General features: G+C 42.7%; 2 protein-coding genes across 2 annotated transcripts in view; both read left to right on the forward strand.

Annotated features, from left to right (window-relative positions):
• The first annotated feature begins 49 nt into the window (after positions 1-49).
• On the forward strand, positions 50-11,261 carry MEIKIN (meiotic kinetochore factor). The gene is made up of 14 exons (XM_059825407.1): positions 50-233; positions 1,839-1,926; positions 2,153-2,231; positions 3,262-3,322; positions 3,988-4,131; positions 4,557-4,676; positions 4,904-4,943; positions 6,208-6,269; positions 7,052-7,146; positions 7,479-7,658; positions 8,031-8,111; positions 8,814-8,969; positions 9,257-9,380; positions 10,900-11,261. Exons 1-14 carry the CDS (start codon positions 50-52, stop codon positions 10,944-10,946), a joined length of 1,461 nt encoding a protein of 486 aa, XP_059681390.1. The 3' UTR covers positions 10,947-11,261.
• A 4,147-nt stretch (positions 11,262-15,408) lies between these two features.
• FNIP1 (folliculin interacting protein 1) overlaps positions 15,409-15,736 on the forward strand; it is a 68,216-nt gene continuing 67,888 nt past the window's right edge. The window contains exon 1 of the mRNA XM_059825274.1: positions 15,409-15,497. Coding sequence (XP_059681257.1) covers positions 15,409-15,497 — 89 coding nt within the window. The remainder of the gene's footprint in view (positions 15,498-15,736) is intronic.

Consider the following 15,736-nt stretch of genomic DNA (forward strand, 5'->3'; position numbering starts at 1 on the left):
GCCTGTCTGCCCCGTCTCTGAGGGGCTGCTGAGGGGGACGCGGCCCGAGATGGAGCGGTGCCGCCGGCAGAGCGCTTCCGGGGGCGGAAAGGCACCGCGGAAGAAGCGCCGCTTGTCCCCGCTGCCGGGGGCGGCCGCTCCCCCGGGCAGAGCCGGCAGCCGGGCCGGCGCCTCCCAGCCGTGCCGGCGGCGCCTCTTCGGGAGCGCGGGCCCCCGCGGGCCGGAGCCCGGCAGTAAGCGCTTTTCCTCCGGCCGCCGCCGGCGGTCGCCTGGCCCCGCGGTGCGGGGGTGAAGGGCGGCGGGGGCCGGGCGGTGTCGGGAGGCCGAGTCGCACCGGCGGGGCCGGGGGCGAAGGCGGGCGGGGGGAGAGGGCCCTGTGCTGCGCTTCGCCCAGTACTTGTCTTTTCACGGCGATTTGAGGAGTGGGTGGGGATGCCGGTCAGGTTAAGGCACCCTCCGAAGGGCTCTTGTCGATAGTGGTCTGCTCGGTGTCCCCCAGCCGTGTCGCAGCGGGTCTCACCCTTGGTGTCCAGCCGGGCCGGTCCTCTGCGGGGTTGGGAGGCGGTTTCTTCCTACCCATGTCCCTGAGTGCGTGGAGAAAGCAGGCAGCTCATCTGCAAACAGGACCTTTTCCTCTGTTTCAGCTGTTAGTTCATAACAAAAAAGGGTTTTCCGTTTGTACCTTCCCTCCCCCTCCATCTAATAATTTCCTTTAGAAATGGCACGACAAACCCCTTGCCCACCTTTGAGAGGGTGCTTAAAAAAATTGCTTAAAATTACTCCTCTAAAGGAACAGCCTCGTTGAATACAATTTAGCAGATCTTGAGTTAACAATTTGAGATCTTAAAGAAAAAAATGCGGTTTGAGGGGAAGGTACAGGATTCAAGTAAAGGCTGACAGTAATAGTGTAACTTGCTAAAATAAATGGGGAAGAGCAGTGGAGGGGGGTTTGGTCCCACACTGGTCTTGGTAGTTTAAAGGTAAGACTTGAAATTACTGTTACGGGGTACAATAAACATTATTTTCTGTGTTCTCGTTGGTGTTTAGTACTGTTGCGTACCTGACTGAGTGCCACTAGCAGCCTTGAGGTCTGTTTGCTTTTCATCCTTATATATACATGGAAGAAAGAGGGAAAGTGATGAGTCCTGGGTTGAGTCCTGCTCCTACATTGTCCTGTCCTGAACTCTCAGGGAGTTTCAGCTGAAGGGTTCTGTGCAGTGCTGGGGGATGTGGTACTTCAGATCACTTCTTAGTGTGGGGATGGATGCTCTTTTCTGGCTGTCATAAAAATGTAACTCTAGAAAGTTTGGCTTTCTAGAGTTTTTCCTGGCTACGGAAAATAAAGCACAAAGCTAAACGTTTTATAAAATTGGTTTTAGGGGAAGAAAGTGTGTCTCTGAAATTTGGTGGTTCCTAAGTATTTTTGTCATCATGGCCTTTGTGATTATATACAGTGAGGACCAGTTTATGTAGAAATTCTTATGATACTCCTAATAAACTCCATTTAAAACTGATTTAGACTCAACCTGCTTTGAACATAAGTAGAGTAAAGGTCACTTCCAGAGTGGCTTTTTCTTTTTTAATCAAGAGGTTTCTAAACCACCTGAAGTATTTCTTGAAGTCTGCTATTTTTTTTGTATTGTTGATATACTGATGGTAAAAAGCTTGAGTAAAAATAATAAAGCAAATTCAGACGTTACAATGTTTGTGATAATAGTGTCAAAAATTGTTATGGGCATGGAAGAGGGGGAACAGCTAAAGATGCCCTATTAGAAATAATCATAAAAAGTCTAATATTAAAACTAAAATCACTCAACTGAATACTTGTTCTTCCCTAGGCCTGAAGGGCAAGTCCAGTGTGAAAGTCCTACCAAAAATTAAAGAAGATCTTGACGTGACCAAAGCGAGCCAGTCATCCCACCAAAGGTCTGTTAGAATTCATTCAAATACACCACTCTTAATGCTAGCTAAATCATATATATTGTTTTGCCTGCATGAGATGTCTCTTGGGGATACGCAGTCTGAATTCTCAGTAAACTGATGTTTGTCAGGCTATTTGTTGGCACCTTGTAGACATTTTGTAGGTTCTGTTGCCTTCCTCTAGAACAGTGTAGCTCTGTGTATTGAGCTTAGCTCTGTTCTTCAACTGCAGCAATCAGGTGAATGCCAAAGAAGCAACAGACTTTGAAAAAAATGAAGAGAAAATAGAAGAAAGCACTGTACTGCCGAAGGTGAGAATGCTGTCTTGCTCTTTATCTACTAGTAATTCATGGAGGCTAAATCAAAGAAATGTGGCATCTTAAATTCTTTTTCTAATCAGGTAGACTTTCTCGTGAGTTATGTATGTGTGCACACGCATTTTTCAGGCTGAACTTGGTCCTGTAGTTTGGTGACTATTTCCGGTGTCTTTGTCCAGAATAAAAGCTGTTGGAGCTATTGGTAGCATGGGAAAACATCAATACTAATTATCCTTAACGAGGAAAGGCCGTAGCAATTGTGTTGTGTGGCAGATATCTCATTAGAGTGTGATTCCAGAGAATTGCTTACTTCTAGTTCAGACTCCAGACCTTTGGCAAGTTGCTGTTGCGCTCTTCCTCGTATTAGTGCAAATGAACAAAGTATTTTGCGATGACTGAGCAAAAGTGTTACAGGACAATTAATGCTGCAATGGCAAGAACATAGTTCACCAGGTGTGTTTGAACTGAACTCTGCTATGGCAAAGGGCTTGACTGATACTGGTATAAAACTATTTTTCTTCAAAATGTTAGCTCTTATTTAGAGTCCACCAATTATTTACATTTCCTGCAAATGCTTAGTTTTGTAGGATATACTACATACACAACGTAGTTGTTTATATTTATAGAAATGGTCTAGCATTCTGAAAGTGAGCAGCATGAATTGGGCCTCTAAAAAAAAAATTAAAAAAAATCAAAAGACAGGAAAATTCATTACTCCACTGCTGTCTTATGCATAACTTTGGTTGATGTCAGTATGTCTTCACTGGAAGTCTCATCCAGCAAGGATTGTAAGATCAAATGCTTGGGCATTCATTACAAATTTTAGAACTATAAGTCAGATTGCAGATTTGTTAATGATGCTTGAAAAACCTTAGTACAAATTACACTGTGAATAGCAAGTTTAGGTGGTGAAGTACCAGACAGTAAGTTTCTGAGCATCTGCTAACGTAGGAATAAATTTAACTGCATTTCTTTGACTACATCGAGTTTTCTCAAGTTGTTTGTATTGGTCATTTAATTTTAGGAATCCCCGATAATCAACTTTGATAGTAAAGAAAGATTGAAAAATACTGAAGTGACTTCAAGTGAGTATAATGGCAATTATATATAACGTTATATTATTAAACATATTTTTATATCTGTATAAAACTAAATGTAAAATTAATTGTATGATTTTAATGATAGTTCTATAAAAGTACTGGTGTGCTGTTCTTGTACTGGTTCTGACTGCCTGACTTCTGCCTCTTATTCCAGCATGTGGCTTGGTTCAGATGAATTTATTGTAGGCAGCACAAACAGGATAGGAGACCTACAAGACCTGAGATGGTCTTGAGCCCAGCCTGTTGAAAACCACCTGATTGTGGTTTTATCATTGACAGAACTAGTTGTTGACATGAGTTCTTCAGTTTACTCAAACCTGCATTTTTAAAAGCTTGTGCCCAAATAGTTTGTCCTTCTGAAAACAAACCTGCCTAAGAATTACTTTACCAGAGGCTAAATTCTTCAAGTACTTCTAGTGAAGCCTTGGGCAAGGACAGTGTCTTCTGTTAGCTTGTGGTAGTGTAATTTGGGCTTCAGGATGCCCTTTGTTTATTTGTTTGTTTAACTCTATTATGAATCAGTATAAGATACTGACTTGACTATATTTAGGTCATCACAGGAAAGAAACTTAGATAAGGAAATCCTGATGGTTTGTACAAAATGATACTTTTTTTTTTTGGTAGCCGCCTTTTTTTGCCTCTTTCTCTAGGTACAGGAATGACTCTTCCCACAGGTGTTTCAACCTTTCTCCTAGAGTGTTTAGATGTAGATTCAACTGCAGATTATAACACAGGTGCTAGTGACAGCCTGAACAGTTGCCCATCCCCTGAAACATTCAGAGATGACGGTTCAGGTGAGACTTCTGGTTTTTTGAGCTTTATTTGATGTCGAAAATGTGGGGGGACTATCTATAATAAAAAGACTAGTGGCCTCTCTTGGTGTGACTCACCAGGTCATATCTTTGCTATAAGCCAACCTGTGCTTAACATGGGATCTGTATATCTGGTTCTCCAGTCCAGAGTGAATCAGGTCCTGGTGTAATTTGAACCATACTGTAAACTTAAAAGTATTCACTGTTGACGCAGCCTGTTTATTGGGGATGACCAACAAATCTGCCTTGAGTCAAATTCCTTGCAAACTTTTCTGCAGCTGTTTCAGCCGAGACAATGCTCCCTTTGCTTTAAAATTCCTGTCTTGCCAATGTGATTGCTTTCAGTCTGGTCACAAACTTAATGAATTTCAGCATAAGAAGCTTTCACTTGTACCTTTTATGTCCAGAAAGAAGTAATTTTTACTCTGAGGACTCTGGCAAGTACAAGAACTCCACTCTCCTGGACTCCAGCAAAGCAGTGACCATAGATAAGATACCACAGATCTCAGATCTTTCAGCCATATTAGGTAATTTGTTTCTACAATACTTAAGAATATATACATAAACAAATTTTACTCTAGGGCAGGGAACCTGTATAAAATATGTAATGATCATTTCAGTTAAGACATGTCTGCATAATCTGTTAGTGGTCTGTGTTTGCTTCTAGTATTTTGTTTTATAATTTAGTGTGCACTAAAACGTTGTCTGGTCTGCTTAGCTTTTTCTTTTAAACTTTAACTTTTATGTTTTTTAGAACCTGTACTGGAGGACTTTCAAGACCAATACACTAGAAGGTAATCTGCAAAGCAGACTCTTTGATGCACCTAGATGTTCAGGTTTTTCTCTTTTGAATTATATTTAAAAGAAAGGCCAGTATGAATAAGCCTCTGATCCTGCAAACACTTCTGTTGAGTTTCAGCTACCTGTGTCCTCACTAGCTTTGAAACTGGTGCATTAAGTCAGGTAAGAGTTTGCCTTATAGACTTCTGTTTTGGTCTTGCAGCTGTAGGGAAATCAATGTAAGAAAACTCAGTGAAGGATTTTATGGAAGGGGAAGGTGACACATATTTACAAGCTCCCTAAATAAATTGCTTTATCTGATTGCACTTATTCTGTCAGATTTCATTCAGTCCCCGGCAGCAAGATGTGTGTGCCCAGGTGGTCTGGCCAGGATTGCCTGTGCAGTACAGAGTATGAGGGGCACCTGTTGTCAAGTCCTCGTTAAGTCTCTGGCATTCTGTGCTCACCAAGGACGTAATTAGGTTTTGGGCAGATCTTTTACGTTCTTTTGGAATCATCAGCTTACATGGGGCACTCCTTTGCTTCAGAATCTTGCTGACTTCAGCCTTCATAAATCTTGGGCCAGGCTGCTGCCCATTGTCAGTCTTGTTCTTATTTGGAATACGTGTCTACCAGGAAGCAGAATGGTGTATGCGATATGCCGGAACCCTCTTGCCACCGTCCTATTGTTAGGATGCCAGGTTTTCTGTTGACAAGTCATCTGTGTTGTGGTTTTATCACAATGCAGGCTCTTCACTGCATCTTCTGTACTTGGCCTTGTCACAGTGCCGCCTTCGGGTCCCGACATAAAAATCTGAGTAACTTGAGTGTTTTTCTAGGAACAGTAGCCTTTCTTTTAACCCTTGTGCTGCTGTTTCCAGGCCTACATGCAGACGTTTCCATTCATAACTCATTTATACCATTCTTACAGTGTTACAGATCTCTACGCAATTCAGTCTGAATTTTCTTGTGAACCTAATTTTCCCCTGCATCCTCCTTAAATATATTCTGTCTTGGTATGCTTCAGTGCTGAGTACTTTAGTGAATGTCGTCTGTGAGTCTTAAATTGCAAGGATCTTCAGAATAAGCTGTGTGACTTGGTGATAAACTATCTAAATGTAAAGTGTGATGAAGTATCTCAGTAACAATATTTTTAAAAATAAGCTTTATCCCTTTTCACTCAGTCTATGTTTTCCTATGATTTCCTTAAACATTGGGTTTTTTTAATGTTAACATTCATTCGGAATAGTTTTTCACTTTTTGTTCCTCCTCTCCTAGAAAGAGACCATCAAATTGCCATTATGGTTCTTCAGTATTAAGTGTTTCAACTACTCTGGCAGGTAAAACATGACCTGAAGCAGTTGTACTACCAGTGAGACAACAGAATGTTCTACCCAAGCTCAAATGATGGCAGAATATCAGAACCAGGCTTCCACTGGGTCATTTGTCCCCCTCGCACAAGCTAAGCTCAATTGTGTCTAAAAAAGAGAGTGTGAATTGAAAATCTTCCCTCTAAATAAGACTTGGTTCTAATTAACGTGTTAGGAGAAGAACAAAAAAAACCCAAACCCTGCATTTTTCCATTTAATCACTTGTGATGCTCAATGAAAATTAGCATTTCTTATTTAACTTATCCAGGAACAGAACTGATTGTGTCATGCTCCTTACTTGAACTTAGTTCATATCAGCTTCACAAATACTGTTGGGAGTCCCTCATGTAACTACAGTTCTGAACTGTGACTGATGCAATTCTGGCTATGGCCCAGGTGCCACATAATTTTCCCCTGCTTAATTTGGACTGTAATAGCAGCAGAAGTTGCCACTGGCAAAGACTGCTGTGATTATGCAATTCCTCTGCTCCCACAGTATGTGCATCTAGCAGAAAATAGCCAGGTGAACATAAGATTAATAAGCAACCTTGTTTCCTCAAGGAAAGGGAGAGGAGTAAAGCAGCCCTGTTGGCGGGGAGAGGGAGGTGAGGGTTAAGTTGAAGGGAGGAAGTGTGTTTACATGGGTGGCTTTGGAATGATCCCTCTGTGAAAACCATCCTGTAGGACCTGGGTTGGAGAGTAGCAGTGGCCTTTGTCTGAAAGTTAATTAATTTGTTGGAAATTTGTCACAGGAAAAAAAGTCTGTAAAATTACAGCTGCAAGAGAGAGAACTCCAGACCTAAAAACGGGTATGCGCTGTTCCTCACCGTTAGGACCGGAAAGAAAGGTGAAAGATTCTTAATAAATTAGCCAGGTTGTAACATAAATGACTTGCTCCTTCCTTGTAGAGGTGGAAGACTCCACCTGGAAGTGTAGTAGTTCCCTTGAAAGAGGTGCCTGCAGACAATGGCAGAGAGTGCAGATGTAGGTTGCCTCTACCGCTGGATAGCAGTAATAGTCACGGGTGCCCCCTAAGCTCACTGTTTTTCAGACTGACTGTGTCAGCGGTACCGAATTGGTTGTGTAGAGCTCGAGTATGGCAGTGGGACTCTTCGTTAGTGCTTACCACGCTATAGAGGATCACTTTATAACACCAAATGTAATTGTTTCACCCTTTAGCCTGACAACCAAACTGCTAAACCCAAAAGGATAAAGTGTAAGAATAAAGAAAAAAATTCTAATACATTAGAAGAAGGTGCATCGTCATTCAGTCGGCTCGACGCTGCAGGAAACACTTCAGCCAAATCAGTGGGGTTGACAGCCGAAGTACTGCCATCCAAACGGACAGACGCTGTGGTGGTAAGTAGTCCTGTTGTGCCCCGCTGATGAGTAAAGGCGTAAAATTGAAGTGAGAGTTTTGAATCGTGACAAAAGTTACAATTAAATATAAGAAGTGGTAGGAAGTGCTTTATCCCCTAGTTGCAAAGGGGACCTGAAATGTGCGTGTTCTGTGCTGCAGTAAACTGATTCTTTGTCTTAATTTTAGAGAGCATAAGATTAAAAAAAAAAAAAAATGAGTGATAGGAATTCGGTAGTTAAACCCTAAGAACTATTAGTAATGCTAAATGGAATTGTTCTAAATAGTATTGTGTGCCGGGGAATATGGTAGGACTAATAATAAACAGCAAAGAACTGGAAACTGATACTGAATTCTTCTCTGTTTTTGTTTAGCAAATGAGTTCCACCATGCTGATCATGGAGAAAAACAAAGCCCTAAAAAATCTTGGTTATGCTCAGCCTTCAGAGCTAGATGTGAGTGTCTATCCTGATACTTCTTTTTAATGATTAAAACCAAACAAATTGTTCTTCATGGCACAGTCCAGTTCTGGCTGTACTTATGCTACAATACAAGTTGCACAACAAACTACACGTTACATTCAATCAGTTGGACAGTTAAAAAACTACAACAAAAAACCTAGGTGTCTGGTTTGTATTTTTGCAACATCTTCTGATGTAAAACCAGCACCTAGTAGCCTCATTTGCATTACCCCTTTGATAGAAACAAACTCGGTATTTAAATGCCAGTTTGAATTCTTTGTTAGTAAAGCTAGTATAGTACTACCACTTCTCTCTGCAGGAATAGAAGTGACGTCTCTGTTGCTTCCATGCCATAGCTCCCAAATCAGCAAATTGTAATTTTTTTTTAGAAAAAGGGAAATGTTTACAATAAAAAGACTGCTTAATTTTGCACCAGATTATTTGGCAGGAACACATACTGGGCTTTCCTGGTGTTATTGCACCCATACTTGAGCTTATGGATACTACATTAACAAATAGAGAACATCAGGGTCTTGTTCGAGGCTGAACACAGGAATCACTGGAGTCCTAAATCATGTTTTTGAAGCAATAGAACACCTTTTGCATGAGCCAACAAGTGTTGGCCAATTTGAATTGTTGTCTATTATTTAATCGGGCAGTTATTGCTATATGTTTTGTATTTTGACGGAGCTTTAGCTTAGCTTGTCACCAGTGTGCAAAGCCTCACCTGGGGAAGACCTGTTCCTGAATACCACAGGTCCATATGTAAATTCAGAAGAAATTGTTCCTGCATCTCTGAGCTCAGAAAAAGAAATTATTCCTCAAAGTCCAGAAGAAAAGAATATTTTTCAGGTTCTAATTTTATTGCACTCTTTAAATCCAGTTTTGGCATGCTAGTATGTAATGTATTATATATTAAAGCCTTGCAGTTTTACAAACAGCTGAAGAAAATGTTTAAGCTTTGAAGCTTTCTATCACCCTTTCCGCTAGCATATTAAGTGTATACAAGTAGTCTTAAATGTTTTCTAATGAAATCCCTTGAAATCAGCATGTCATCTCTAATTTCCGTAGAAGAAAGCTAGGAGAATATTTCTTCAGTGGCGATAGTTGTGTGAATGCAATGTCATTAATCTTTTCAGCCTCTGTGTGGCAGACAAGAAGTCTGCTCCATTGTCAGAACTTCACCGTGCCGGAGGCCTTCCAGGCTTCACCAGATTCCAGTTAACACAAAAGCGTTCTGCCTTCCCGAAGGAGTGCCTGAAGGTAATAGAATATAGAATTGGTTCCCTGTGCAGCTGGTAACTGGCTATTTGAGTGTTTAAAGGTTTGTGTGGTTTTTTTGGGTGTGTTAAAGTCTTAGTATTTGGAAAAATCACAAGGCTAGAGAGTAAAACACGCTGAAAACTTCCAATGTCTGACTTAAGAGTTCTCATGCAACAGCACTTCACTAACAAACTACATGCACGATTTATCATCCAAGGATCTTTAGCATGGGAATTAATAACAGTCTGGCCATTTTTTAGGCTAGATCATTAAGGCCAGAAGGTGCTACTAAGTAACTCTGGGAATATCTGCACCTCTTCAAGTTACTCCTGAACACAGCTTTGAGCTTCGCTGCTGATATGGAGACTCCACGGAAAAGATAACGGCTTGTTTAGTAAATTATAATCCTGTGCCTTATTTCTAGGGTGAATATGTCTGACTTCAGCTTTCAGCCGTTGGTGTGTTTTGTGTCTTGCTCAGCTAACCTGAGCTCTTTAGCATCCAGTATTTTTCCCCCCTGAAAGTAGTTCAAGTAATAGGGTATGTTTTTCTTTAAAGATTATCAGTTTCTCTCTAGAGGTTTCTGTTCTTTTCTCCTGAGACCCTTGAGAGAGGGGAAGCTCCTTTCTTCACTTCCTAGATTTTTGTTAAACAAAAATGAGAACTGTGTACAAAACTCTCTCATCTCTACCATGGAGGTAAAATCCCCTCCCTTTCTGATCTCTCTTGAAGTTTCTCAGTGTGCCACTGGATGGCATATGGCAGCCTAAGTTTAAAGTAGTTCTTTACAGACAATGTCTGCAAGTTTTCTGCAGGTTATATTTTTCATTTATGCTGGTTTAGTTTAATACAGAGATAATGCATAAGCATAATGGCTTTCAAAAATAATGAATATACACAAATTTTCAATGGAATTGCAGTCTCTTAGGTCCAAATACTCTCCTAATTTATTACAGATTGAGTTACATACAGCATCTAGAACACAGGGAAGTGCTTTTAAGTGTGTGTATGTGTTAATTAATGACAATCATCTGATGCTTCTGTACAGATCAAAGAACAAGGATGTTAAGTCATGTGCCCAAGAGAATTGTGGCAATACAGAACATAGGTTGTACTTGGTAGGCAAGTAGATCTCAGAAATCGGCAAGCAGATCTCAGAAATCAGCAAGCGGTGGTGTCAGAACAAAAGTTTGGTTTTGTTACTGCTTTTCTAGAGGAGCCTGGGAATCGGGAATGAGGCTGCCTAAAGGTGGTGGTGGGTTTTTTATGCTGGATGTTTTCATCTCTGCTCAAGGAGTCTTTCAGATGATGCTCTTTTTCATTAGGAATGTACATACACTCAAAACTATTGTTCTCTTCTCACTGGCAATTGACCTGCAAGATTCAGATTCCTCCAAGCAAATGATAGCATAGATAGCTATTGAGCATCTAAACAGCTTGTCAGATCAATGAGCTTTCTCCTACACTTGAGAATGTGCCACATTACTGATAGTATTTAACTTACCACTTTTTTCCCCAGATACTATTACGAGTACCAAAAATTGGATCTACTGTAAACACCGATGAGATTTCTGGGTTTCAGCAGGAGTCAACAGACGAAATAACTGTCTTGCTACTGTGGCAGGGAGGTGAAACACAACTACTAACAAGTAATTAATGGCTGTATTTTTTTGGCATATACATTGTTTGAAATTTAGTATAATGCTTTGCAGTATGCTTGTAAATATTTTACTCAAGTACTTTAATATTAAAATTATTTTGTACAAGCAACTAGATGTTCTTCTGGGCCTTGTTCTGTAAGGACTTCATAAAGATGGTTCTTCAGTTCATTTAGATTTTTTAAAAGTATGACTCAAGAAGGGCAGACCAAATTGTGTTAGTGGAGTTATTTTTGGCTCTTGCTGTGCCAAGATTTCTAGATTTCTCTAATAGTATTAGCATCTAAAGATGTGACCTCTGCTTGATTTAAGTGTTAACACCATTTATAAAGGTAACTGCATGTCCTGAAAATGGGTATATAAAGCAGTCATGTACTCTCAGAAGTCAATAGTACGCTACCGTTAAACTACCTGAATGCTTGGGTCTGCAGAACTTTGGCGGTACAGGGCTCTGCGTGTTCTGCTGTAAATTGATTTCTAGACGTGAATATAAGTGGCCTTCACCCTACCATCACTGCAGTACAGCTAGCTTTTTATGATCAGCACTGTCACCATTCTAGGCACACCCACTGCCCAACCACTGTCATCTCGGAGTCCTTCCCATTTCATCTCAGTTATTTTATAGTATCACTTATCTCACTCATTGTTTCTTTTAGTGGTTTCAGACTTATGCAGAGGATGTAGGTGCCTTACATGAATACAGGGGTGGAAAAACCCCCTTTTATAGCTGAACTGTCTCAAGAGCTGGATTTTGGCATTCTGGATTTTCAGGTTACTGTTCACTCTACCTGGCACATAGGTTAGATTCCCAGCGCTTCCAGTTCGGCTTGTGGATTGTTAATCCATAAATGTTGTTCTTCAGCAGTGTGCTGAATGCCTCGGAAAACACTGACAAGAGCACAGTTTTTCTCCAGTTGCATTCACTGCAGGCTAAAGTAATTTGGATCCCTACAGTGTTCTCATTACAATACCCCTTACTCGGACTCTTTTGTAGAGATAAAGGAAGTTTTTAAAAGTTATAAAATGGTAGTGTGGCTTTCCAAACCTCTTGAAATCTGAGTTTATTTCTCAGTATTATCACGCAGAATATTCATGCCCTGGAAAATAGTTCCATGTTTCCAAAAAGAGCATGTCAAGAAGATATATAAAATCCACAATTTTAATTAGTTTGACTACATTTGAAAATACCTGTGAAAGTTCAGACCCTGAGCCTTTTCCCATTGCTCTGGGGTAGAAGGAAGCGCAAATAAATGCTGCTAGATTAGTTTATGAACAAGTATTGTATGAACATACTATATGGCTCAAGGTTAAAAATGGTGCTATTAAATTATTTTTCCTTTAAGCATTAGTAGAATGAGTTCTGCCAGTAACTCCTTGGAGTCCTCTCGGGGTATGCTTCTAATTATCAATACCCTTCTTCTTGCAAATACTAAGGCACTGGTAATTACGCAAGAACCTAGAGCCCCTAGGCAACAGAGGTGAGCTCCTTGATGTAGCTTTAAGCAAAATTGAAAGTTGCGTATGTAGTAAGTTGTGATTATGATGATCGTTCAAGTAAAGGATGGTCCAGAATAAGAGAGGTGTTTATTGTAAGGGTGTTCTAGGAGTCCTAGGAAAAAGCACTTACTTTGCCCAAACCATTTCATAGTTTCTGTACAAGAAATGGACTAATACTGACTAATTGGAGAGTGCAAGAGGAGAAAATATGGCATGTAACTGTGGAGTTGGCTGTAGCAGCCTGAAAATTGCCGAGTTTTGTTTTTCTTGATGTCATGAGGCTATATAGGACAGAAATATCATGATCCACAATCTTTCCTGTCCTTCCCTTCAGTTACAAAAGCGCTGCTTCTGATTTTCATCTTTTGTCTGTCTCTTGGAGAAAGTATAATTAATTACCAGGCCAGCTCCCTGCCCCAGGGAAGGAAATTTTATTCATTTTGAGGCCGCAACAATACCGACTCTTGTTCTGCTTTTCTCAAAGGGAAGGCATTTTCCCATGTTTTGGTTTTAAACTGAAGAATGACCGCATAAAATTTCATTCAAAGTGGAAACTGGCTCTTCCATATTAGTGGATAAAGGTTATGGGTCACAGCCAGTTAACGGGTAGTACAGAAGAGCTTATTTGTGCAGTGATTCAGGAGGGAAATCTGTTCAGTGTCAGTAGGGCTGCTCTGTCACATCCAGGACATGATGAAGTCTTAATGGCTTGAATGGAATCACTTACAGCGAGTCAGTCCATGCAAGAACTGCGATAATACTGTATCACTAGGGATTGTGCATTGCAGATGCATGTTTAGCGAATGTATTATACATAAATCTAAGAGGTTTTGCATTAACACTGTTTGGTTATTTTTGTTATTTGAAGTGTTCTTCTAGGAGACTTTGGCTTAAAGTGCTCAGAGACAATGAAAGATGTTTGCTTCTTGCACCAGAGTGCTATAGGGGTACATGTGCTAGCTGTTGGACAGTAAAGACCGTACATGCAAATGGTTCTGGTTTGGTTCATCATCTCTAAACACAGAAAGGATAGGATTGGGGCCCAAGGTGATACGTGCTGAATGGACAGAGAAGTTGAAATTCATATTCTTTGTGTAGGTACGAAGATTTGCCTACAGGGAGGTTTTTACAGCGGAATGGATGATTAAACTTGTATTTATCCCTTTTTCTCTTACTGTCCATCCTCCACTCCCTCGATTAAGGAATGTCAATCAAGCTGATTGGAATCACTTGCTATTAATTTAGGAGTTTTGGAACAGATTAATTTTTACTTTTAAAGGGACTCATATCAGCTTGAATTGTAATGCACCTGAGGTTAGCTAAATCTGCAGTGCTGTAAATTGTGAAAGTACTGAAAGCTGAGTTGTATATCCTGGCCAAAATTCTATTCTTTCGCAGTGTTCCCTGAGGACTCATTATATTTGAGACTGTATTTACATGCCTGTCTTGAAGCTAGGAGGCTTCCACGTGGTGAAAGGATGTAAAGCTCGGTCATCTGTAAATCTATGGCAGGCAGGTATATCTTTGATACAGAACAAGGGGGAAAAGATGCATCTGAACATGAATTCCTATTTTCTGTTAGAGTTATCTTCAATGTCTAGTAGATGAAAAACAAAGTTCCTACAGATGGCTGATTGTGAGGAGTCATTATATAGATATGTTACACATGCACTAAATTATGCCTTTTAAAAATAATCTGCTTAATTTAATCTTACATCATACACCCTACACTGTTTCAGTTTAATTCCATTTTCTAGGGAAAGCAGATGAGTCAGTTTTGTCAGTTCTTGATTAAACTTCTAGTAGTGGTGTATCTGAGCAGTGAGACGTTGAAGGAGTCTGTTAACTGTAACCAGTGTTTCCATTTTGTTTAAACACCAATAAAGGGTTTTGCAAAAATCCGCAGATCCTTTTCATCTTTTCATTTTATGAAATCTGTCACTTTTTTGTTTGTTTTGCTTATACATTTGTCCTGGATTCACCTGCTGCGTATTATGTCCTAAATAGTGTTTTGCAGGTGGACGTTTTATTTGTGATGATGGCTTCCTCTGCATGCAAATACACCTGGCCCACCTTCCGTGTAGGTTTTGAGCCGAGCGCCCCTGAGCCGCGCTGTTCCTGTTACTGCTGTGCGAGAACCCCTTCGTGTGCCCAGGCAGGTTCACGGGAGGAAGAAAGGGGACAGGAGCTGGATTTCCGAGGTTTGGGGTAAAGAAGTCACCTGTCTGTGCTGCAGCCCTGCACGGGAAGTCCCTGAAGTGCTGGCTACAGCAACGAGAAGGATTTGATACCCAGGTCGTGACCTCTTCTTGCCGTTCGGGTGCTTCAGTCTTCAACTTCCCTCTGAAGAAGGAAAACAAAAGGGCGGCGTGTTATCGCCGCCCCTCGCTGCCCAGCCCCCAGGGGAAATACCTCGGCCCCGGCCGAGACCCGCGGCGGTCCGGGCACCGCGGGGAGCAGCCGCGGCCCCCCCCGCCCCGCCGCTGGCTGCGGCCGCAGGAGCCGCCGAGGCGAGCGGGGCTGCGGGGAGCCCCCGCCGGCGCTCCCTCGGGCGTTTATCGCCGCAGGCAGCAGCGGGGCCGCTCGGCGCTCCCCGGCGGGGGGCTGCGGCTGCGGCTCCCCCCGCGCCCGGCCCGGCCCGCTCCCCACGTGGGGCGGCCGCCGCAGCCACTCGGCGGCCCGCGCAGCGCCCGGCCGGGCCCGCCCCGCCCCGCCCCGCCGGCCCTCCTCTTCTGGCAGCGCGGAGTGACTAATGTCTGTCATATGACTGTGACACCGAATGGAGTCGGGCGGGCGGAACTAGCCGCGGCGAGGGGACGGCGCTGCGCGGAGCCCAGCGCCTCGGCGGCGGGGGCCAGCGGCGGCGCCCCAAGATGCCGCCCACCCTGTTCCAGAAGCTCTTCAACAAGAAGCACGGGCTGATCTCCCCGGCCAGGGACGCCAGGGACGACTGTGTCTTCAGGTAAGCGGGACGGGGCCGCCCTCCTCCCCTGCCCCGAACTTCTGCGCCGAGTTCCCTGCCGCCCTCCGCCGCCTGCCCTGCGCCGCCGGAGGGCGGGCCGCAGCCCCCTTGCTTCCCGGCCCCAGCCCCTGCTGTGGCGGGGCCGCTTGGCGCGGCTCCCCCGCTCTCCTCAGCCGCGCGCGTCCCGCTGGCCCCGGGCTCCGTCCCCCGCCCTGCCGCGGGAGCGCTGCGACGCCCCG

Source organism: Gavia stellata, chromosome 16 (genome assembly GCF_030936135.1).
Source record: "Gavia stellata isolate bGavSte3 chromosome 16, bGavSte3.hap2, whole genome shotgun sequence".
NCBI lineage: Eukaryota > Metazoa > Chordata > Aves > Gaviiformes > Gaviidae > Gavia > Gavia stellata.

What these genes read in the sequence shown, in the direction of transcription:
- MEIKIN (XM_059825407.1), top strand. Translation starts at nt 50, where the DNA reads ATGGAGCGGTGCCGCCGGCAGAGCGCTTCCGGGGGCGGAAAGGCACCG. An exon ending in AAATACTGAAGTGACTTCAA is followed by an intron (nt 3,323 to 3,987) that starts GTGAGTATAATG and finishes CTCTTTCTCTAG; the next exon opens with GTACAGGAATGACTCTTCCC. An exon ending in AAGAAAAGAATATTTTTCAG is followed by an intron (nt 8,970 to 9,256) that starts GTTCTAATTTTA and finishes TAATCTTTTCAG; the next exon opens with CCTCTGTGTGGCAGACAAGA.